Genomic DNA, 23,256 nt, shown 5'->3' on the forward strand with positions numbered 1-23,256 from the left:
GCAAGAAAATAACAAAAATAATGCACAACCATATACTAGAGACATTTTGTGGGGGTGGAGTGGGGAATGGGATCAAAAACGGGGGGGAGAGGGGAGGGAAGTGCACGGGAGTATGGTGATGGCACTCGGGTGACTTGGTGATGGGAAACCCATGGGGATTACAATTGAGATAAAAAAAAAATGTACAAAATGATGTAAAAATAAACTGTTATCTTATTAAAAAAATAAGTGTGGTTTCAGTCAAGAAAAAACAAAAGAAAGAAAGAAACACATAGGATATCAATGAGGCCAGGCCTGTGATCTAAGAAATATACCCAGTGAATTGTGAAATGAAACGAATGATTAATATTTCTTTCTGTTTAGACGCTTGGAAGTATATCTCACAAAGCAAACCTAAAAGGTATGCTAAAGACTGAAAAGGGGTTAAAAAAATATATATGCCCTGTGATTTTCATGATTTTCTCAGTGGATATGACTTCTGTACAACTCCTTATTTTCATTATGTGTCAAAAAATGTCTCTCTCCTAAGTTCAACAAAGTCATGACAGTGAAAGTGAAAATGAAGACAGACAGGAAAATTTACATTTCAAATATAGCTGTGACGTTTATTCATCCAGCATTTTTGTTTGAAGATTTATTTATTGATGCATACAGAGCTGGGTACAGGCCAGAGGTGCAGAGGTGGTGAGAGGACTCACCAGAGAGAGAGTGGGGAGCAGAACAGGCAGATTGATGAAATTCACTGCTGAGGGGAGCAGTGGGCGGGTCAGGAGAGGTCAGCTGTGCCATGTGGATCACCTCCAGGGACAGGGATTGAACTCGTACTGAAGGGGCTGAGGCCAGCTTGCAGTGCTGCAATCTAACCTGTCGTGCCACCAGAGAGGGCCCTCATCCAGTATTTTAATATTACATTATCCTTTTCAAAGCCACAGTGAGCAACTGAAGAAAAATGTATGCATACATATTCCGTTAAGGATCTTTACATGCAGTAAAATATGAACACATTTATTTATAAAAAATAAAAGCCTTTTTGCATGAGGTCTCCTGCTCTGGCTGTGTGGGCTCTAACCCCAGGTTCTTCAAAGTTTCAGAGGGGAGTGAATCTCTAACCTACCTTTTAAATGTGGGTAGGCAGAAAAGACATTTCTCTGTCTCCCATTGCCAAACAATTGACCCCGTGTGTTTGGGATCACTCCGAGCCCTTTGACTCTTATGCTGAAAATTTGCCATGAACAAAGCCTGGGTGCCCAGTTGAAGACTAGATTTAACCAGGCCATCTGTGTGATTTCATTGCTTAATCAAGCAAGCACACGCCTTCGGAATACTATGTGGTTGATGGACACCATAATGAACACAGCGTGATAATGGTACTGAAGCACAAGTCTAGGAGAAGAGAAACAAAATTCACAAAGTATGAAATAGAATTCCTCCTATACTATAGGTTTCACATGGGTAGGAAATAATAGTGATTTGCCATGAAGGGAAGGGCAGGAAAGGTGAGAGAGACACCCCCTCTTCTTTTCAATCCAAGGCGCATGGTCCAGAAGGTAGGCGGGATGACAGAAAGCTCACCTCGAAGGCAGCAAGTCCCTTGAGTATACCGAGTCCCGCCAGTGGCCCTGAATGACCCATGCAGATGGACAAGAGAGAAAATAGAGCGAGGCTCCTTCCTGACACAGAAACAGCTGAAGTAGGGGGTTAAGGAAGGAGAACAGAGACACTATTCAGGTTACTCAGATTGAAAGACCCGCTAAAGGAAGGTGATGATCTTGATTTTAAATAAGGCAAAGCCTGAGGTGAGCTGAATATAAACCAAGCAATCGCAGAGTTCAGCCCCATGTCAGTCGAACAGCTGACTGATCTCAAACCAAATGTGAACGGTCTCAGGGAAGAAACAGCATTCTCATCTTTGGAAATTGGGAAGATTCACTTCAGTTTCTGTGGTTTTACATAGAATGCCATATTCAGATTATAGAAACAGAAGAGTTTCAAAAAGGGAAGAAAACAAGAGGCATTCTCCAGAGATGAAGTCATGAGCAGGCAGGGCAGAGAATGCCTAGCTGAAGGATGAGCCAACAAGAATTTTAAGAAACAATTAGACACATTTTACAAGTGGACAGGTGACGACCACAGATGAATGGATGTCGGATTCAATACTGTGATGGAAGCTAGAAACACAGACAAATGGCAAAACTAGAAAAGAATATAGACTAGCACAGACAATTTTGTTTCAAGGAATTATCAATTGACTAGCAGTGGCAGAGAGCAGAATTTGGGACTCGGAGACATGGGGCTAAAAAGTTTCTAAAAAGAGTCCTCCCTGGTGGCATAGCGGGTTAAAGCGCAGCACTGAGAAGCTAATCCCCACCCGGGAGGTGATCCACATGGCTTGGCAGACCTCTGCTGACCCGCCTGCTGCTCCCCTCAGCACTGTACTTTGTCAGTCTGCCTGTTCTGCTCCCCACTCTGTCTCTGGTGACTCCTCTCACTGTCCCTGCACCTCTGGCCTGTACCAGTTCCGTGTGCATAAATAAGGACTTTTAAAAAAAAAAGTTTCTAAAAGGAAACAGAAAGAAAGAGGGCAGTAAAAACTGGAACCAGTGCCTGACATCTGTGAGACTATAGCAAAGCAAGTTCATATAAGTAACTGGAGTCCCTGAGGGAGAAGAGAGAGGGAACGGAGTCGAAGAAATATGTGAGGGGATAATGACCTACACATTTTCAAAATCTATGAAACACAATTTATGATAACACGTTGTATATATCCAAGAGAATACTAAGGAGAATTAGTAAAACACAAATTCACTAGACTTAACCAAGACAAAGTAGTAAAAACTGAAGATAAAAAGACAATCTTGAAAACATCCCAAGTACCCAGTAATTCTACATAGATAGAACAATAGTAAGAATAATATAGAACTAACTTTCCCTCAACGACAATGAACGTCAGAAGACAATGACAGGCTATCTCATCTGCTGAAAGAAGAACGAAAGCTGTCAAACGTGAAATGCACACTGAACAAAACATATTCTTCAAAGAAGGAGGTGAAAACAAGTTTTTAGGGAAAAAAACCAACAATTTTTACCCAACAGATAGGTACTATGCAACCCCAAAGCTTGCTATTACAACTTCAGTAAATTTATAATACATAGAAATCTAATACGGCAGAAATGAAAAATGTCACAAAGAGTAAACTGATCAGTAGATAGATCATTATTTAAAAAGTAGTATGTGCTTGTATAATATGTAGAAGCCCCATCAAAGACCACTGACTATTTATAGCAAAATATCCAGTAACAAGGGAGCTCAGAGCACAAATGGGAAAACACATATGAGAACATGAACACAAAGTTTGTGGGGAGTAAGTGGAAGAAGTGCTGCACATTTCTTACCTTGTTTGGGAATAACAGAATATATATCGCACATAGCAGAGGGAAGTATATGAATTGCAACCTTGTGAAATTCCTGAAAATAATGCGAAGGAAGTAATATGTGAAAAAGTGGATTCACCCCAAAAATGCTGGAAAAGAGGAGCAGGGGAATGCTGAGAAGACTGGGCATGTTCATAGGCATGATCAACAGAAATGGCCTAAAAACAGCCCACAAAAGGCAGAATTTGGGGACTGGAAAAAAAGAGTAGCTCAATTACATATGGTTTACAAAAATACACTTTAAAAATAAAACCCAGAAGGATGACTGTCAAAGAAGGGAAAATGTACATATTGTAAACACTAACAAGGATGGCAGCTATGCTAATATCCAGTGAGGAAAGATGCCTGGTGAAGAACACTAATGGAAAGACAAACATTCTTAATTACAAATGCTCAAGTTGTCAAGAATACAAGTTCCTACGTGTGTTTTTATCTACTAACAAAGGCACTCCATAAGGAAAGTAAAAATGATGGGAGCAATGAAAGGAAATACAGAGAAATCCACAATCATGGTTGGTGGTTTTAATCCTTATCTCGTAGGAGTTGATAGACGATGTGGACCAAAAAATTAGAATATAGAATTGAAGAACACTATCAATCAATTTGACCCGATATAAATTTGTAGAACACTAGACAAGCGAACAGCAGGAAAAAGTCTTCTCAAGGGCACAATCAGTATTTACCACAGAGACTGTAAGTTCAACTATAAAATGAGTTTAAGTAAATTTCTAAGGATCAAATTCAAACACAATGTTATTTGACTGCAAACATATCAACTTTTAAATCATTATCAAGAACAGAAATTGACCACCCCCCCAAAAAAATTTTTGGAAATCAAACATCATACATAAAAATACGATATGGGCAAAGAAAAAATCCCAAAAAGGAGGCTCAAAATGCTTTGAATTGAGTAACTAAAGTAAAACATATTTAAAAAATGACATGAATCTAAAGTAGTTTCCTTTGGAGAAACATAGAGCTGTAAATGCGTTTACTCAAAAAGAACAAGGTTGTTGGCCTACCTCGTGGTGCAGGGGTTAAGACACAACTCTATGACACTACCTTCAGCCATTGAGTTTGATCCCCAGGAGGGGAGGTGACCCACATGGTGCAGCAGACCTCTCTTGTCTGGCCCACCGATCCCCTAAGCAGTGCATTTCAGTCTTCCTGCTCTGCTCCCCACACTGTCTCTGGTGAGTCCTCTCACCGCCCAGCACCCCCACCTCTGGCGTACACCCCAGCTCTTGTATGCATAAATAAATAAATCTTTTTTAAAAAAGAAGAAAGTTTTAAAACTTTACACTGCTAAGAAACTAGGGAAAAATAAATCAAATAAGTAGGAGGAAAAAATGAGAAAGGAAATCAATGACATATAAAACAGATTAATCACCAAAGCCAAAAGCTGAATGTTGGAAAATATTAATAAAGTCTTAAACAGCTAGCAATAAAGATCAAGGAAAACAGGAAAAACACAAACCATTTTAATATAATAAATGGAAATGAGAACATTACTAGATATGCTACAGATTTCGCAAAGAGTAATGAGAGATTGTTGTGAACAACTCAGCAAGACAAAATACCCTTCCAGACAACTCCTGAACAGCCGCTTCAGAAAAGATATACAGAAGACCACTGAGCACGTGAGAAAGAACTCAAAATTATTGCTCACCAGAATATGCAAATTCAAACCAAAATGCCTAAGATTACAGCGGCACTAGTTACACTAACCAAGGTGTGGAAACACCCCAAATGCCCCAGAACAGGTGAGTGGATCAAGAAGATGTGCTATGTGTGTGTGTATACACATACATACATAAAACACACACGCGCACACACACACACTTGAATATTACACAATAATAGAACAAAAAATAAAAAGATTCTATTTGTGGTAACATGGATGGAACTGGAAGGTATAATCTATCTTAAATGAGTTGCAAGGAGATTATCCTAAGTGGTTTCTCTTATATGTGAAATGTAGAGAAACCAAACAAAGGGTCAGACAAACTTTATAACCCAGCCTTGAATGATGACCTTAGATCTGAGGCATCTGGGAGGGCAGGGGTTGGGGGAGACAGAAGGGAAAAGGAGAAAACATGGGAGGAGGAGGATTGTGGTGCCCTGGTGTGGGGACAGTTAGGGTGACCACACCTGAGGGGAGAAACCCTATATTGTGAAAACAAACAAACAAAAAACCAAGGATGTAGAATAATGGTACATCATTAAAAAAAAAAAAAAAGGCAGAATGAACATCACTGACAACCCTAAATGTTGATTATGTGGAATAACCAGAATTTTCAATGAAGGTAGTATAAAATAATGGGAAATTGTTTCACAGTAACTTACAAGTTAAACTTATATTAGGCACTCCCTGGTGGTGCAATGAGTTAAAGCATAGCAATGCAAGAGAGCCATAGATGGTGCAGTACACCTCTCCTGACCCGCCCGCTGCTCCCCTCAGCAGTGTACTTTGTGGATCTGCCTCTTCTGCTCCCCACTCTGTCTCTGGTGAATCCTTTCACCACCCATGAACTTCTGGCCTGTATCCTAGTTCTCTATGCATAAAATAAATACATCTTAAAAAATTTTATATTAACCTCATAACCCAGAAATTTCACTAATTGTACAGCAAAAATTTAAATGTATGTTCACCAAAAGATTTGTAAAAATTCTTTCCAGTGCTTTACTCGCTGTAGCTGAAACGTGAACAGTTCATGTATCCCTCAATGTGAGAACAGGCCACACAACTGACACTCAGGTAGAGGAATACCACTTGGCAATAAAAAGTAATGACTTACTTTTACGCAGACATGTGGAAAAAATTCAAAACATTATTTGGGAGGAAAGAAGTATATGGAGTTCTAAAACAGAGAAAACTAACTCAGGATGTCAGTGGTTGCTGTTGGTGGCAGAGGGGAGTGGACTCTGACAGGGCATGAGGAGACTTTCCAGGGTGATGAGAGCCTCTTGATGGCGACCACATACATATGTGCTTTTTTCAAAACTGGCCAGACTGTCCGGGGAAGAGGCCTTCACCACGTGTAAATCACACCTATGTAGCAAGCACTTTATGGCAAGCTGGTGAGAAAACATCGACAATGAAGACTGAGAAGCGACTAATGTGTGGGGAAGAAAGTATCTGGGAAGATTCCTCTAAGGTCTGTGTGGGCTTCCCGTAGCAGAATCTATGGGGTGCCTGCTAAAATGAATACCCTGAGGCCCAACCCACTGTCCTGTTCTAAGCAGTCTTATGCCAGTCTCTCAGAGATTAGGGACGGCATCTCCCGGAATACATCACCCACTGGTGAAAGGAAGCACGCAGTTGAAAACAGCAGAAGGGCACGGAGAGTGAGTGGCACAGGATGGGGTTAGCCAGGAAGTTGGATGAGAACTGAAAGGGTGAGGAAAGTGTATTTGGCTGGGGAAGGCATCATATAGGGCATGAACCAAAGTCTCACTCATTTAAGTGCCTGGTTAAATGACACGCCGCAAACCCAGCCAGCAGAAGGCATCTGTCCTAGTCTCACACCCTTGGGGCCTTTTGGGGTTCCATGACAAGCACTCATCACAGTAGCTCTGGTGCCAGCTAGCTGGGCTACCCGACTGCGCTTCCTGAGACCGGGCTGTGAACTTTCATCTTGGCACTTCCCACAGGGGGGCACCTCCCAGACAGGGCACCGTGTGGGGCACACATTGAGGAACTGGACAAATACCTTTGGATGCGATGCAGATGACGGGATTGTCCAGAGCAATGCTTTCAGGAGAGGAAGCAGATAGACCTGAAAGGGTATTTTGAGGCAGATTGTGGTGGACTTTCCTTACAGAATAAAGTCAACCAGCCCCTGCCCTTAGCTGGCTGGCATTCTGAGTGGGGCCAGTAGGAGGTATCTACTGGGAGAATACAAAAAACAAACAAACAAACAAACAAACAAACAAACAAAAAACAACCCTAATTTGAAGAGATATATACGTACTCCTAGGTCCACTGAAGCCCTATTTACAGTAGTCCAATTATGAAGACAGCGTAAGTGCCCACGGACAGGGGACTGAACCAGAAAAATCTGGTACATCTACACAATGGAATGCTTCTCAGCTATAAAAAGGATTAACTTTTGCCATTTGCAACATGGATGGAACTGGAAGGGTAATGCTGAGTGAAGTAAGTCAAGAGAAAGACAAACACCAGATGGTTTCACTTATATACAGAATACAGAGAATCATAGGGGCAATCAAAGCCAAATTCTTAACATCTGACTGTGAAAGTGAGGCAATGACGCCCCTCTCCCCAGGCACAGAGTTTAAGTCTCAGTTCTATCAAGCAATTGCCAGCTACTGTAGGCTGAGTTTGATCCCCGGCCAGGGAGTTGACCCACATGACGCGTCAGACCTCTCCTGTCTCCACACTGCTGTCTCATCACTGCTGTCTCCTCACTGCTCCCCTCAGTAGTGTTTTTCAGTAGATCTGCCTGTTCTGCTCCCCACTCTGCCTCTGGTGACTCCTCTCACCCCCTCACCTCTGGCCCACACTCCAGCTCGTGTATGCAGAACAAAATTAAAAAATAAATCTTTATTAAAAAGTAAGACAATGAGGCCCTCCCTGGTGGCGCAGCGGGTTAAAGCACAGCACTAAGAAGCTGAAACCACTTTCGCATGAGTTCGATCCCCGCCTGCCCCAGAGGTGACCACATGGCGTGGCAGACCTCTCCTGACCCACCCGCTGCTCCCTCAGCAGTGAACTTCGTCGATCTGCCTGTTCTGCACCCCACTCTGTCTCTGGTGAATCCTCTCACCCTCCGCATCTCTGGCCTGTACCCCAGTTCTGTATGAATAAATAAATCTTTTTTTTTAAAAAAAGTAATACAATGAGGCAGGGTGGGAGACCATGAGAGGGGAGGGTGGGAGAGAGGAGCAGCCAGTAGAACATGCTAAGGGTTGCTGGTGCACAGGTAGCTGGCAGAGTGTGTAAACATACATCTGTAGGGTTTAAATCTATAGCCACCAAAGCAAAAACAATGTTATAAACTTACTTTACCTCAAAATGTGCAATGTGAAGAAGGAAATGACTGCTGATGGAGTACAGCTCAACAATTGCAAACTGAATTCCCTTCGCTCCCCTTCCCTAATCTAGTCCAGAAGTCACGCAATCGTGACTGTCTTTCAGCCATCGGTGTGGTTGTTGGGAAGGACTCATCGATCTAATACACGTGGAAAATCTGAATCGTTTCGTGTTTGTTTGTTTGTTTTCATATAAACTGAGAGATGGGTGTTGCTAGATAAATTACAAAACCACAGAGGGAATTATCATAACAAGCTGGGGGGGTGCTACATTTCGAGGTTTATCCTCTGTAAAGCTCCCACTACTTATTACAGGTAGAGGTTGATAGGCGGATCAGTGTGTCGTGAAACTGAAGGATACTTTAAAAGATGTCGTGTGCAGAATGATAGCAAGTGTATCAGAATAGATGGATGTTTTTACTCTTTTGAGTCAGACTGAGACACTAATAAGCTATTCAGAAATTTGCAAAACACAGCAAGCAGATCTAAATGGAACCGTTTTCAACATTCTCACAAATGTGTCACTATGATATTAAAACACACTTTAGCAAACTCGGGTCAAAGAATTCTTTCAGAACAGAGTATATATAGCATGTTTTCACCCTGGAACAGAAAAAAAAAAAATCCAGACTTTCCTATGGACAGATTATAGAGGAATCCTCTCAATGCATTTACTATAAGAGAAAACTGCATTTTATAAAAACATTCACAAAAAGACTCCCGACTATAGACTCCATGTGGGTTTTAAATGGGACTTCATTTACATGTAATTTTCTGGAAACAGCTTGAGTGTATATAGCAAGAAGACACACTCGCGCCGATGAAGAGCCATTTAAGCCTTTGAGCCATGCCCAGTTACACACTGGTATGCAAAGGACATTTAGAGCACACTGATCTTTCATTCCATGGGACTGGTACAGAACCTTCTTTGGGGAGCTTATAGAACCTTCTCTGCCCAAGAGCCACTTGCCACCTGTGCATTTTCTCCTTCCTTCACAAGAGTTTGGCTGCTGGGATGAACTGTCCAACACCCCATACCTTTTCACCCTCACTAGTATTCACAGCTCCACAGCCTCCAGTTTCAAAAGCAAATGGCAAAAGGCCCATTATATGTTCTAAAGACATACATTAAAGATAGCCTTTCTGGCTATTTCGAGAAGATCAGCTTGGTTTAATCATTTGTCGAAAGTAAACATATTGAAATATTTTTGCACATTTCCACGCAGTCATCGGGGATATATTCATTCCCCTGACGCACACTGAGTACCCCCTAAGCACCAGGCCAGCGGCAGGCAGTCAGAACTGCATAGTAGCAGGATCTAGGAGGTATAGCCCAGATGATTGCGGCCTCAAAGCTTGGAATCAGGATCTATGGAATGTACACACTGCGTCCCCTGAGAACGTGGACTAAGAGATGAGGGATAAACAACAGTTGAGAGCTTATCATAAGTGCCTATGGATAAGAAAACAATGACTACAATGTTTTCTCCAGTTCCCGAAGAGAAGGAAACCTGTCTGTGTGTCCTAAACCCTGGAAACTCTATATCAATATGATATGTGATTATAAGGCAAGTGCAGGCTCTGACCAGTTAAGAGAAGGCCCACACCCAGCCGGAAACTGGAAACAATGAAGGAAGCTTGAAAAGCGAAGAAGTCACATAGAAGCTGAAGAAACAAGGACAAAACACTCAGAGCAGGAAATGGGTGTGACGGAACAGGACTGGTCAGTGACCCGGCTGAACGACTAGGCTACAGAACCCCCGATCCCTTAACTTAGATGTGCTCATCCCAAGGGCTGCCAGGCTTTGAAGAGTTATGTGGAGAGGGCAGCTACTGTCTGTTCTGAGCTTCCCTGAGGATCAAATGAGAGGCAGCAGATTTAACTGGAGGGTGAAGGCTCTTGCCTCGAGAGTGGTGGAAACAGCTCCTTGGAGAGCCTGTGGGTGCAATGGCCACAGTCTCATCTGTATATAAAGGACAAAGTGTTTTCCTAAGTGCAAAGAGATTAACTATCTGACCTCTCCTGAGACTGGCCGTTCTTTGGTTGTATAATCCTTTCTCTCATTTGGGCTACACTGCCACGCATGCAGATCTAAGCCTAGATCCCATCAGGTACTGGAAACATGGCTTTCAAAGGGAAATTGCAGCATCCCTGGCCACTGCCAATCTGCTCCAGAGTTGGCATTCCCTTGCGCAAAGGGGCTCCGTTTGCCATGAACACACATCTATTTAACACAGACATGCCGATTTATACCGTTCCATCACTCAACCTCAAGTCTTTTGTGCGTATAAAGTTGCTTGGCGCTTGAATCTTACCAAGAGCTGAGATGGCTGAGCTGTTAACACACACGCCATGTCCAATTAATACACACGCATGTCACTGAGATAACAGATTGGGGAGACGTACCTGTGTCGCAGGCCTTACTCAGCAAAGAATTAATGTAGCACGGCACACAAACAATTCCCAAGCACAGTGAGGAGTGTGAAGCGCCTCTGCCACATGTCCCCTCATCCTGAGGTATGTGGCAGGGCACCTGTACCTTCCTCCTTCAGAGATGACTGTAAGCTGTCCCCCCTCTGTCAGGCTAGATTTGGGTGGGCATGCATGGTGAGAATCATCAAAAATGAAAGCTGAACCGATCTCAGAAATTCGTTTCTGATTACTATCACTGATCATTGCCCTCACTGCCAACTGTTCAAACAAGCTTCTCTTCTTTTCATGGCAAGAGCAATTGAAAATAGCCAAATAAACAGTGCCCAGGCAACATGACAGATCAATCTGGACCTCATTTGGGATGCTCCAGGGTCACTGGATGCAGTTCAGGATCCTGTGAAGCACTCAGAAGGGAAAGCCTATTAATCCCAGTTAATTCCACGATTAAACACATGCTACTCAGCAGTTTCAGGCCAGGGGGAAGGATTTTGAAGAAACATAAACTGCAAAGAGCAACATCGCTCATTTGGATAAAATGTTTAGCAAAACAAAACATGTAGAAGGCTGAGCCTTCTCTGGGATCCTCTCAAGCTCAATGATGAAGTGCAGAGTTTCCAGGAAAGTGCTCGATGAGGCTACTTCGTTCCAATAACACGAAACTGACCAAAAGTATCCCGAGACAAAGAGGCCATATAGTTGTGTGTTAAATTTTCTCATCCAAAAACGAGCCCGCAGAGTGATGTGTACCCTCCAAAAGAATGCCTGTCTTGCTATTTCCAGAGGCTTGAAATCGGCCACTCCGGCAACCTTCCTTCTCTTGTTTTGCTCGGTCTGCCAGAGGCTCGTGGGCGGTGGTTCCATTAGCTATCTGCGGCATCTCCTTTGCCGCATGGAGGGACAGCGCGTCTCCTAGTTTCGCTCCAACATTATGGACTGCTTATCTTCTGTGATTTCCCTGAAGATATACCTAATCAGATTCTCAGAATTAATGTGTGATTGTGTCCACCTGTCCTCCGCTCTACATCATCTTCTCTTCCTTTCGCTAAGCTAAAAGCAAAATACATTTTAAAAACCCGTACAATTATTTATTCTGTTTTCTTCCTTGAAACATTTACAGTCGACGTACTGGGTACAGAGAGTAAATCGAATCTGGAGGGAGGAAACCCCTCTCGAGTGGGCTGGTAGCACAGTTTTCTCAATCCAAGAGGACTTTCAAAGACAGACACACACATTCCCTCTCCGATAACAACGAATATCTAAAGTATCTCTTAGAAAGCAAACAAAGGAGACATTTCCCAAAGAGTCTAGCTCACCAAGCAAACGTCCTAGAGGACAGGGGATCTCAAGAGTCCGTGTCCCATCTGCCAAGAAAAGACCTCCGGCTCTCCGGTATAATTCTGTTCATGTCTACAAAGGCATTAATGGCAGGATAAGCTTCAAAAAGATTGCTTAAATAAATCTTACCTGAATACGACTTCCTTAACAAAGCCATGCTTCTTTATAAGCTGGTCCTACCCAGACAATTGCTGTCTACATTTGGGGCAGACACAGAGAGAGAAGATCAGAGAAAGTTTAAGGCATATCTAAAGTATTCTCCAAGGTACTGGCCAGAAACATCAAGCCCATACTCGCGGTATAGAGAGATCATTAACGGGCATTAGTGACAGACCATTATGGCTCTCCCAGATCATTAATGATTCATCATGTAGCAGTATTGTTCTGGCAGACATCAGACCATTGCTTGGACTCAGATATAAGCTGTGCCCATACTATTTGCTTAAACTTATTATTTCCAAGCATAAAATTTTATTTTGCCTTCTAGAATTACGAAAAATGGTCTGTAACAGGATGCCTCAGCACATTAGCAGAGTTTTTGGAGTGAGCTGCCTTCTCAGGCAGATGCTTCTCTCAGGGTCAGGAAACTTGCAGTCTGAAAGGTTCCCCAATAGCTTTGGGGATGTAGAAAATGTATCTTTTATTTTGAAATTGAATTATTGATGAATAGATGATGCTACAAACAAAACAGACATTTATAAGAATTACAGTCGCTTAATCTTCGGCAACAAATACTTTTCAAGTGTTGAAATTGTACCTCAATTTTGAGTTACTTGCCAAAAAATGCATTTTCCTGTCAAAGCCCTTTGTTAAAAATTTAGAGAATTGTTATGCATAGCTTTTGTGAAAGCCTATGACAATGCATTCAACTAATTATAACAAAAAGCAAGAAACACAGACTATTTCAGCATTTACCGTACACACTCTGAAGCACTCAACAGTGTTAATATAGGAATCCAAATTTTAAGGAAAAGTGAAACCCCAAACCAAATTGCCATCCTTTTTATTTTTGCCTCATGGAAGACCCACTATTTTGGTTAAAAATTCAAATGGAAATGGAAATGTAGTTATTCCGGGAACCAATGAGTCTTTCCTATCGAACAGATTGGATTCTCCTTCTGGGTGGCTCTGGGAAAACTTCCCTTGAGTCAGAGAGAAGGGAAAATCTGTCTCAAGGTCTGGATATCGTCACTATCAATGAATATTGAAGAATTACTGACACCCACAAGGAGCTATATTTATTGTACCCCACTGCCCATCCTCCATGTTATAAGGAAAGGAAGATTATGTATATCCAAAAGTATTCCATAAACTTACATAATTTTTCCCCCTTAAGCTTCTCTGCGTAATCAAAATCGCCTTCTGCTTTCTCCCTCCACTTTTCCTTCCAACACTAAGAGTGTAACAGACAACAGCTGCAAACTTCAGCCCCTCCCTGAGGGATCCACCTCAAGTAAAACTGGTTTAGCTGGCAGGGCAGGATTTCAGCATAGGCAGAGGATGGAGGAAATTTATTCTGCCCTGAACGCAAGCACCCCCAGCCCCCAACAGCTGCCTACAGCCCAGGGACCTGCCCATCAGGAGCTCTCATTAACCAAAGGAGCCAAAGCATTGGTCCGCAGCAGGCCTGGCTTCCTGGATGTGTGTCTATGCCATGCGGACACCCGGGGCCCTGCTCGGAGAAGCTGCCTGTACTGCGGTCACCGTTTTTAAACGGTTAGCAATTTTGAAAGCAAGGAAAGCAATGTTTGAAACCTTTTGCTTTACACCGGGCCTGCAAATAACACAGCCTATTTAGGCTCTTCCAAAACCACGCGTTAACATGTCCAGGGGGACAGCTTTCGGGTGGCTCGGGGGTCTTCCCCTGGCCCTGTGGTTGGGAAGCCAAGCTAGCGCTCAGCCACTGGGCACACCGTTGCATATGCTCAGACCCCTGTTTGCAAACCAAAGTGACTAATGGAAGAATTTAGGCTTCAGTGAACTCTGCGCAGGAGAGATGCCAACTGCCTTCAAACAAAAATAGAAAACCCTAATATGGAGGCTGTCTCTCTTGGCCAATGTAAGAGCTCTTTAAAAAAAGGCATTTCCCCAGGGACAAAATTAAGTCATCTCTGTAGGAGTGGTCTGATCAGGCCTGACAGAGACGGGTCCTTGGTTTAGAGGGGCCACTGCTTTTTAGGGTCCAGCGGGGACGCTCCTGGTCAGTGTTGAAGGGAACTGGGGCCCCCGGGGAAGACAGCAACTCAATCTCTGACATGTGGCCTGCACTGAAATAGGCTGCCAAGGAGCCACACAGTCAGAGGAGATGGAGGTGGAACCCCTCCCCTTTCCCCGAAGGGACCCCAGCAGCCCAGCCTGTGTGCCTCTCATTCACTGCTGCAGCGCCACTACCCACGGCACCACATCAGGCCTGACCACCCCTATGCACCTTGCCTTTATCTTCTCTTGCCTTCATCTCCCTTTTTAGTCCCCCAAGCAGCTGATCTTGGTCAGATGTTTCGGAGGAAACAGATTGATTCAACTAATGTACCCAAATTTGTAAATAAATGACAACTCTCACAAAGTTTCATGGCTGGGGGGTGAGGTGTGCGGGGGGGGGGGGGGGAAGAACTGCCTTATTCTCCAGGTTGGCCTAGTGGGGGGTAGTCGGACAAAGGATGGAAGGCCAGAGAGGTGGTGGGCCCCTTCTACTGAGCCTTAGGGAGTGACATGTCTCAGGGTCTTTGTGCTGCTGCACAGACTTCAGAGTCTAAGCTTCAGGGTTCAAATCTCTCCCCTCTTTTTCAAGTAGCAAGCAGGTGCAGGTTTCTGCTACTCCAGTTGACTGTCTTGGGGTACCCCGACCCACCATACCAGGCCAGGGCAGGCCTGTCAACATAGTGGGGTGCCATCTTCCCTTGTGTGCCTGTCACTCTCCCAAGGACAACTGCTCAGAAGACTCTTCAGATGGCCTCTCACCCTGTTCCAGTTGGCCACGGTCTGCTCCTGCCCTTCACCCACTCAGCACTAACTTCTGTCGCCAGGCCCGCTCCTGTGATTGCGTCCAGCTGCTTCCAAGGTGCGGCATTTGCTGGTCTTGAAAGGGCTGCAGGGCAAGGCCCTCCTGTGACCCGAGCAGCAACTAACACACAATGCACTCGGCACAGAAGGTTCATCCAGAACAGTGAAGGAGCCAGAAGCCAGAGCATGTGTGGCTGCCGCCATCGGGACACACACATATTCCAAGCTTTGCATTCATCGACTGAGGCAGGGGCTGCACCAATGGACTCCGTTTCCTTTACACTGAGATTTGAATCCAGAGAGAATCAATACCCGGGTCAGGGCTCAGTGCTGTGCCACTCAACCGCACTCTTGCTCTCTCGCGCTCTCTGGCACTGCGCGCCCCGTGAACCCACACTGCCCCTCTGAAGTCAAGATCTATCATCTTCCCCTACAGGCAGAATCCAACTAAACAGAATGTGACAAATCTAGTTAGCTCTCTGGCGAGTGGCCTTTAAATTCCAGCCCAAGAACTTGCAGATCTTCAAGCTTTCATTGCATTGTGGTCAAGCAGCCCGAGTCAGCTTCCTGCTTTCCTGGAGGCCCCAATCAATACCCAGCCTCCTCTCAGAGCCCAGACACATCAGAAGCAATAATGCCTGATATTTAATCATTTCCCATTAAAATGCAAAGCACTGTCTCCAAGACCCTGGGCAGTTTAAATTGTTTAAAAATGTCTGCAGCAGAAAATGTAAACAGATTTGTAGTACATTGTTTACTTGCAGCCTCTTGGCTAATTAATAAGAGCATTCAGCTGCACACTGGGCATCTTGGCTACACCGGCCCCTTACTTTGGAAAGGGCTGATGGGAAGGAGGGCTGGATGGGAGTAAAGACATCTATTTTTCATCAAAAGTACCAATGAGTGGAACTGTTAGGCCCATCAAAACCTACAAGCAGATGTTTCTAGCAGGGTTAGTCATCACTGCCAAAGCTTGGAAGCCACCAAGATGTCCTTCAGTAGGTGAATGAACAATGACCTGTGGTGCATCCAGACAAGGGAATACTCTTCACGGCTAACCACGAATAGACGGAGAGGCAAGGTGAAAGAATACAAGCCACAGAGGTGAAGACCATGATTCCTGCTAGGACACTGGAAAAAGCAAACTTCAGAGACAGTAAAGTGGTTGCCAGAGTGCGGGGAATAGGGAATTGAACGGGCAGAACACTTAGAATGTTGAAGGTTGTAAAAATACTCCACATAACCAGAATGATGGGAAACACTGCTACAGATTTGTTCAGAGTCCCAAGATGTCCGACACCCTAATGTCAACTATTGGCTGGCGTGATGGCCAGGTGTGGATGCAGTTCATCAGTTGTAACCGATGTCCCAGTCTGGTGGGTGATGTTGCTAGTGGGGGAGGTGGTTTATGGGGTTAAGTGGGACATCCCAATGCTACCCCCTCAATTTTGCCGTGAACCTCAAACTCCTCTGAAAAATGAAGTCTATGGAACACACAAAGCGTACTGGGTGCCCAGTTCATTCCAGGAGAGTATCCTGTCAAGCCTGTAAGTTTCTTTGTTTTGTCTTATTCTTTCTGATGAGGAAACTCAGAATAAGAGGTGAAGCTCTTGAAGGCAGGACATGGAGCTTTGATGTCAAAAAAAAAATTTTTTGCTTTTGGCTTTCCTTAAGATATAGGTTCTAATTCAACAAAGTTGTTATTTCTAAGCAGTGGTAAATAAGATCATCTTTTCCATTGACTCCCTTTTTCACCCTGTGATATTGTATCATGAAGCCTTGTACTGGTCACGCATGGTGATGATGGAGTTGTGTCTTCTCCAGACTAACGGTGAAGCCCTTGCCTCCTACGTGACTGTATTGGAGAGCGAGTCTTTTGAGAAGTAATCAAGGTTAAACAGAGTCATGAGAACAGACCTTAACCTATTAGGCCTGCTTTATAAGAAGAGGAAGCCAGTCCAGGGAAGTCCACACAGAGGAAAGGCCATCTGAGCCAGCGTAAAGGACTTGTCTGTGACCAAGGAGAGAGGGCACAGATGAGGTCAGTACTACCACCATTTTGTGCATGGACTCACAGTGCCTGGACCAGCCAGAAAATAAATCCTGTTGTTCAAGCTTCAAAATAAATAAATAAATGAAATTTGCTTTGCCTAAGTCATTGATACAAACCCCAACTTCCCAAATGTTGCCTATGTTGGGCATGACTCGCCCCACCCCCAGCCTCCTGAGAATCACATCAAACTTGAGCGCACAGCTGGGAATAAGGAGCCTGGTGCTCTTGGAACCCAGCACTCACCGAGATCCTGTCTCTGATGGTGAAGGAGCTTTTTCTGAAACAATCTTTTCTATGTCAGGGGGAAAAGCAACACAGCGCCTGCTTTTGTTCTGTTCGATTCTGTTTCTGACATCATAGCAAATAACACCCACACTTGTCCATGAACAAATCCCAGCTGTATCACATATCCTACATCTTTCACGAGATGCCTGGATCCTGCGAAGGTGCCAGGAGTGTGCAAGAGCAGAGGCTTGCGCGCACACACGGGCGTCATCTTAGCGGGAAGCCTGACTTCAGGCATACACTGTCTTCAAGCATGAGGGAGGAGTTATTCATTTCTTGCAAAATTATACGCAATGCAGTGAAAATAGAAAAGTTATTTGGTTTCTGCAGTTTCTGAGGAAGAAAATTTAATGGCGAAGGGTTTCTCTTTATGTGTATAGCACCCCCTGGTGGAGAATTTTTTTAGCGCATTTCAGACGCTTGCTAACCATCCCACCCGGAGCAATTTTTATTTTCCAAGAAAGTGTTTTACGAAGGGAGAAATTAAATATTTAGATTTTTCTAGATTTACATATCATAACCGTAGGAGCAAAAAAAATCTAATTATAATCTCTTTGTTCATTTATTCAGAAGATTCGTTTGGCTGATTTCAAAATTACTGTAAAACATTTGTCTATTTTAGGGAAGCTTCCTTTTTCATTCTTTTAGTTGGCAAATATTTTCTGGTAACCTTTATGTGCTAGGCCTGTTCTGGGTGCTTGAGATGCAGGAATAATGAGCCCAGGCCCCCATATGTAGGAACTTTCTAGAGCTGAGCAATACCCATGGAAGACCATATTCAAAAGTGTGAGGCTGGGAGGCTGCACTAGGTCTGGGAAGATTTCAAAGGTGACTGGGAACCGGAATGGCTTCATCATGTAGGTGAGAGTTGAGAGAATGTTTAAAGTTGAGCATTCCTGTGGCAGATGGTTGCAGGAGAGGGTAAGATATTCCAGTCAGAAAAGATAGAGCAAAGACTTGCAGGCGTGACCCAGCCTGAAGTCAGGGGCCACAGGAAGCAGCTATGTGCTCTGGCTGCAGGTAAGAGAGGAGAATGGGGACAGGGAAGTGGATACTGGAGGTGTAAAGTGACGAAGCAGAGTCGATTCAAGAAGGCCGGATTGCATCGCAAGGGTGATGGATGGGGTTGTACACCAGAACAGGTTGAAGCTGCTTTCCGGCAGGTAATGGCCCGCAGCTTGCAAAGTGGAGGCAGGAGGGCAGTTAGGTGGCATGCGTGAGCTGACGAGATGTGACTGAGCACCTTTCCGGGATGTTGGAAACTGCAGCTGGGTCTTACCAAACCTTGGGTCCCATAAAGATCTAGTTCTACCAGAACTGGCTCCAGCTGCAGAAGGCGGCAGACAGAAGGCACCCTGAGCAGTCGTTAAGCTACTCATTCACTTGGCCAACGCTACGCGCCCCATTCGCAGAGTCACAGGGAAGTGACAGGGCAGTTATGCGTGGCCCCTTGGCCCTGAGCAGGTGTGGGCGTGGCACGGACTTGACACCCTGCACTGCTGCTCACTGCAAACCGTGCTTCCGTGGGCCTCTCTCCTCTTCTCTCTGCGCCTCACTTTCCTCCTCTGCAAAATGGGCACAATATGTGCAGCCATCTTGGGGGATGGTTATGAGAATCCAACTGAGGGATGTAGAAAGCACTCGCTACCGTGCCTGGCACTCAGCAAGCAGCTGACAAAGCTTAGCTTACGCCACCTTCCACTCTCTTGTTCCATGTGAGCAGGCAAATTAGTTTTCCCTAATGATGGCTGGGACACAAGTACTTCCTGAGGGCACCTACACTCCCTTGAGTGGGAAGGAAGATTTGTTTGAAAGGTATCTGGTGATTTCAGCAGTTAGTCTCCCTCCTACTAACCAGGGCGAGCGTAGACTTCAGCGCCAGCCAGAGGGCCGGATCTGCACACATGCCAATTCTCCCTGGAAAGCCTGGAGCCTACAAACGAGCGTGCCAGTGGGCCCCGGCGAGCAGGCCTGGCCCACACGCAAAGGCTATTGGATTTGGCTTTCCAGGCAGCTGACGGACAGGTGGTGCCATGAGGGAGAGCAGGGCCGGGCTGGGGGGGCTCCCTCGAGTCTAGTGATGGCTTTTTACACGGTCTCCCGGAGTTACAGCTCTTAAAGGCCAGCCTGAGAACACAAACTCCACCCACACGTTCTGACTGACAGGGAAAGACAAATACTGTGTGACTCGATTGAATCTGAAAACCAAAAAAAACAAAACAAAACAAAACAAAAACCCAGAAATGCCACAGAAGGGCTCAGATTTGTGCTTATGGGAGAGAGGTAGGGGGCGGGAGAAACGGGAGGAAGGGGGTTAGCAGGACAAGGCGAGGGATGGTGCCAGCATGGGACTGCCATGAACACGGAGGCTAAGGTTGCATCATAGCTCACGCCACAAGGAAGGGTCAGGAAACTGACAATGAATGGTTAAATCGCTTTCAGAGTCTGAGAGCACAAATGGAAAAAAAAAACAAAACTTATCTAACTTTGTCTGGGAGACTTGCTTTCACAGGCAAGGCTGAGGCAGGAGGCTTATCGACAACCTTGAGCTGAGCACCAAGGCCAGCTGGGAGCTGAGAAGCAGAGAGAAAGGTGGGGGCAACTGGGAGGCAGGGCACCCCCACCCTTTCCCCAGAGGCAGAGCCTCCAGACAGTCTCTTCGCTCTTTCCTTAGCTCCTCCTTGCCGGCTGGCACAGACCTGAGCAAATGATTGGCTGTGCCAATGCTGCTCTCCCAGCTCCTTCCCCGGCAGAATGAAAGCAAGGAAAATAGTTTGAGCTTTTTATTCACCAATGTCCATGGGAACCTTGGCCCAAGTGGTGGACAACTACAACGTTACGAGCCTGAGGCCAGCCCTTGTGCCACAACCAAGCCCAGGGGCAGGGGGCTGGCAGGTGACAAGCCGTCGCCCTGGGTCCGGCCTCGGAAGAACAGCGGGACGATGGCGGGAGGACGCAGCAAGCACCCACAAGCCAGGAGCAGCCACTTTCCCAGAAACCCTCATAGCAGCTGTTCGATCATGGACCTGGAGCCGGTACAGCTGTAAGAAAGTAAGTTCCTGTTGCCTCAGTCGCCCAGGCCCTAGCACACTAATGCCAGCCAGACCTGTTTCTCCAAGCTCACCTAAACTGGCCTTGTCTTTTCTGAACATCCCCACCTAGAGGACAAAATAGCAGTTCAAACTTAGCAAACTAAACATTGCAACCAGAGGCAGTTTTAACACAGGAATGAAATGTTCGCGAAACAGAAATAAGAGGTAAAGTCCCAACCATCAACTGAAAAGTGAAATCAGCAGACACTTAACGAGCAGCCAGAGGAGGTGACATGGCAAGGAAACACAATCTCAAATAAAATCGAGTCCCAGCTTTCAAGGAATTCAGCTTTTAGTGGAGGAACAGACAAGCAAAGGTGCAGTTCTGGGTGGCACAGCAGGTATCCCGAGCCCATCGGTCAGGGCTCCGGTGGTTGGAGTCAAGGAAGGCGTCTCGGAAGAGGTGCCATTAAGCAGAGCCTTGAAGGACAGACAGGAAGCAAGCAGGTCGAGAGGAACAGCTCTGGGAACCAGAAGAACACAGCGGGAGTCAGAGAAAGCCTCTCCCAAAAGGAGTTCTTAGCTTCCAGGGAGAGCGCCACACCCGTCGCCACCCCTCAAGGTGGGGAGGGAGAGGACAGCCAAGTGGCACAAGGCAAGGCGCAAAGGGGTGCCCCTTCCTTTTTACTTTTTATTTGTATGCCGTTTCTATTTTACGATAAAATTAACATATATTAACAGATGCATACCTAGACCTAACTTGTCGATAAATGTGCACTAATACAGAAGTGTGTGATCAGAAAGTTCGTAGATGTGTGATGCACAGAGTGATAAACAAGACCTCATTAGCTCAGACCTTCTGGCACTGAGGAAGACAGTCTGTCCCCGGAGCCCACGCTCCTAAGCCTCTCTCCATTTTCTATCTTGCAGAAGTGCACACATCCTTTGCATTGTTTGCATGAAAAGCACATAGCATGGACTTAATTGAAAATATAGGTTTGTGAACAATTTATTTCTCAGACGTTTATCCTCTGAGGCTATTTCTCATTGTCAGAAAAAATCAGTTATCTATGTTTAAATCAGCACCTCCCATTACTCATTTTTATTGATGATGATTGTGTTTAGAGTTGAAACATGGAAAGAATTTGAAATCCATAACCAGATAACTGAACATAGTAAGGGGTTCAATTTTCCACATACACACTCCCTAAGCACCATTTTGGTTTTGCATATTTAATTCAGCCATTCGTTCAATCACATCAGATATTTACCAAGAGCATACTGGATACCAGGCACTGTGAAATGCACTAAAGCATGCAAACAGTCATTCAATTTGGATGTCAGCATATCCTAAATTTTTTCTTTTCTGAAAGCTAAATGCCGGGGAGAGCTTCACTTATCTGCAGTGTTGCTTTTTCCATGCCCTGAAATTCTTGGCCGTTTGTGGCAAAAAAGGAGATGCTGTCAATTATCAGTGTTAATTGTCAAATAAGAATAGAGCAAATAGGTAGCAATTTGTTTAATTAGTAGAAACGGAGCCACCCTTCTAAAAGTGGCTTACCTTTTGATGACTGTGGAAATGATCAAACATCTGCCTTATCAACATGCTAATATCAAGAGCGCCTACTTCAGCTGAAAATAAATAATGCCAAACTCTAAGTTTCCTGCAACTTTTCAGATGAGCCTGTAACTCCCATAACCATCCTGACCTTTCTGCGTGGTCAAATCTGGATGACATTTGATTCTAAGACTTAACCCTGCAAAAGTAAATTTTTCTTTCCTGACATGTCTCAAGTGAAGCCAACTAACTCTCAGTGATGTAAGATAGAGCGCAGATTGGCATATGCCTTGGCTGATCACAGTAGACAGTTCAGGAGAATCATTCAGGATGATAAGCAGCAGAATTCTTGTCTATTTAATCAAAAGTGACCAGTTAGCACGCCTCACAGTGCTCTGTTTGAGTAAAGCCCATTACTCTATTTTCTGCTCTGATTGTGTCTCACTGTCCCTGCATGGCTAACAGGTTATTTCTTACTTTTATTGCCAGCACTACCAAGAAGAAATGCACATTGCCAACATGTAAATGGTTTCAGATTGAGACTCCTAAGTAACATATGCTAAGGTCTCTTATCAGAGCAGCACCAAATGGCTTCCATGGAAAATTTACTTTAGCAGAATTAAATATGTATGTATCACAGGCTACCAATGCACGGCCTAGCTGGGACTTTGGATGGAAGGTCCCATCTTGCATTTTCTCTAAACAGGGGCCAAGCTAAATAGACTTGAATGTTGATGTCCTCTTCGAAGCCGGAATGATGAACTTCCAACGAAACGGATGTTGCTGCGTTCAGCCTGTGCATGTAATGTGCACAAACGTGGACAGCCCATGAGGACAGGGGTGTTCAGTTCCTTGTTGTGTCCACAGCACCTCAAATAGCACCTGGCACATGGCAGACACTCAAGCATATGTTGGAATGAATGAACGTGGACACCCTGAAGGCTGTCTACCAAACTCAGCAGACAGAATTCTTTCTGTTTCATCCACAAGCCACGCTCCCTCTCCCTGGGAGATTCTCCCTCTTTCATTGCCGCGATCTCAGCTGCTCAATTCCAGGAAATGAACCCCTTGA

At 44.8% G+C, this 23,256-nt stretch overlaps 1 protein-coding gene across 6 annotated transcripts in view; it reads right to left on the reverse strand.

Moving 5' to 3' along the window:
- FGF13 (fibroblast growth factor 13) overlaps window positions 1-23,256 on the reverse strand; it is a 411,595-nt gene that overhangs the window by 90,632 nt on the left and 297,707 nt on the right. Inside the window, exon 1 of one of the 6 annotated variants that reach the window (XM_004685850.2) lies at window positions 12,386-12,523. The exons of the other annotated variants lie outside the window; for them this stretch is intronic. Coding sequence (XP_004685907.1) covers window positions 12,386-12,413 — 28 coding nt within the window. The 5' untranslated portion in view covers window positions 12,414-12,523. Of the gene's footprint in view, window positions 1-12,385; window positions 12,524-23,256 lie in introns of those variants that run through there. 6 annotated transcript variants of the gene reach the window in all.

The sequence above is a fragment of the Condylura cristata genome, unplaced genomic scaffold (assembly GCF_000260355.1).
Source record: "Condylura cristata isolate star-nosed mole 26May11 unplaced genomic scaffold, ConCri1.0 scaffold00019, whole genome shotgun sequence".
NCBI lineage: Eukaryota > Metazoa > Chordata > Mammalia > Eulipotyphla > Talpidae > Condylura > Condylura cristata.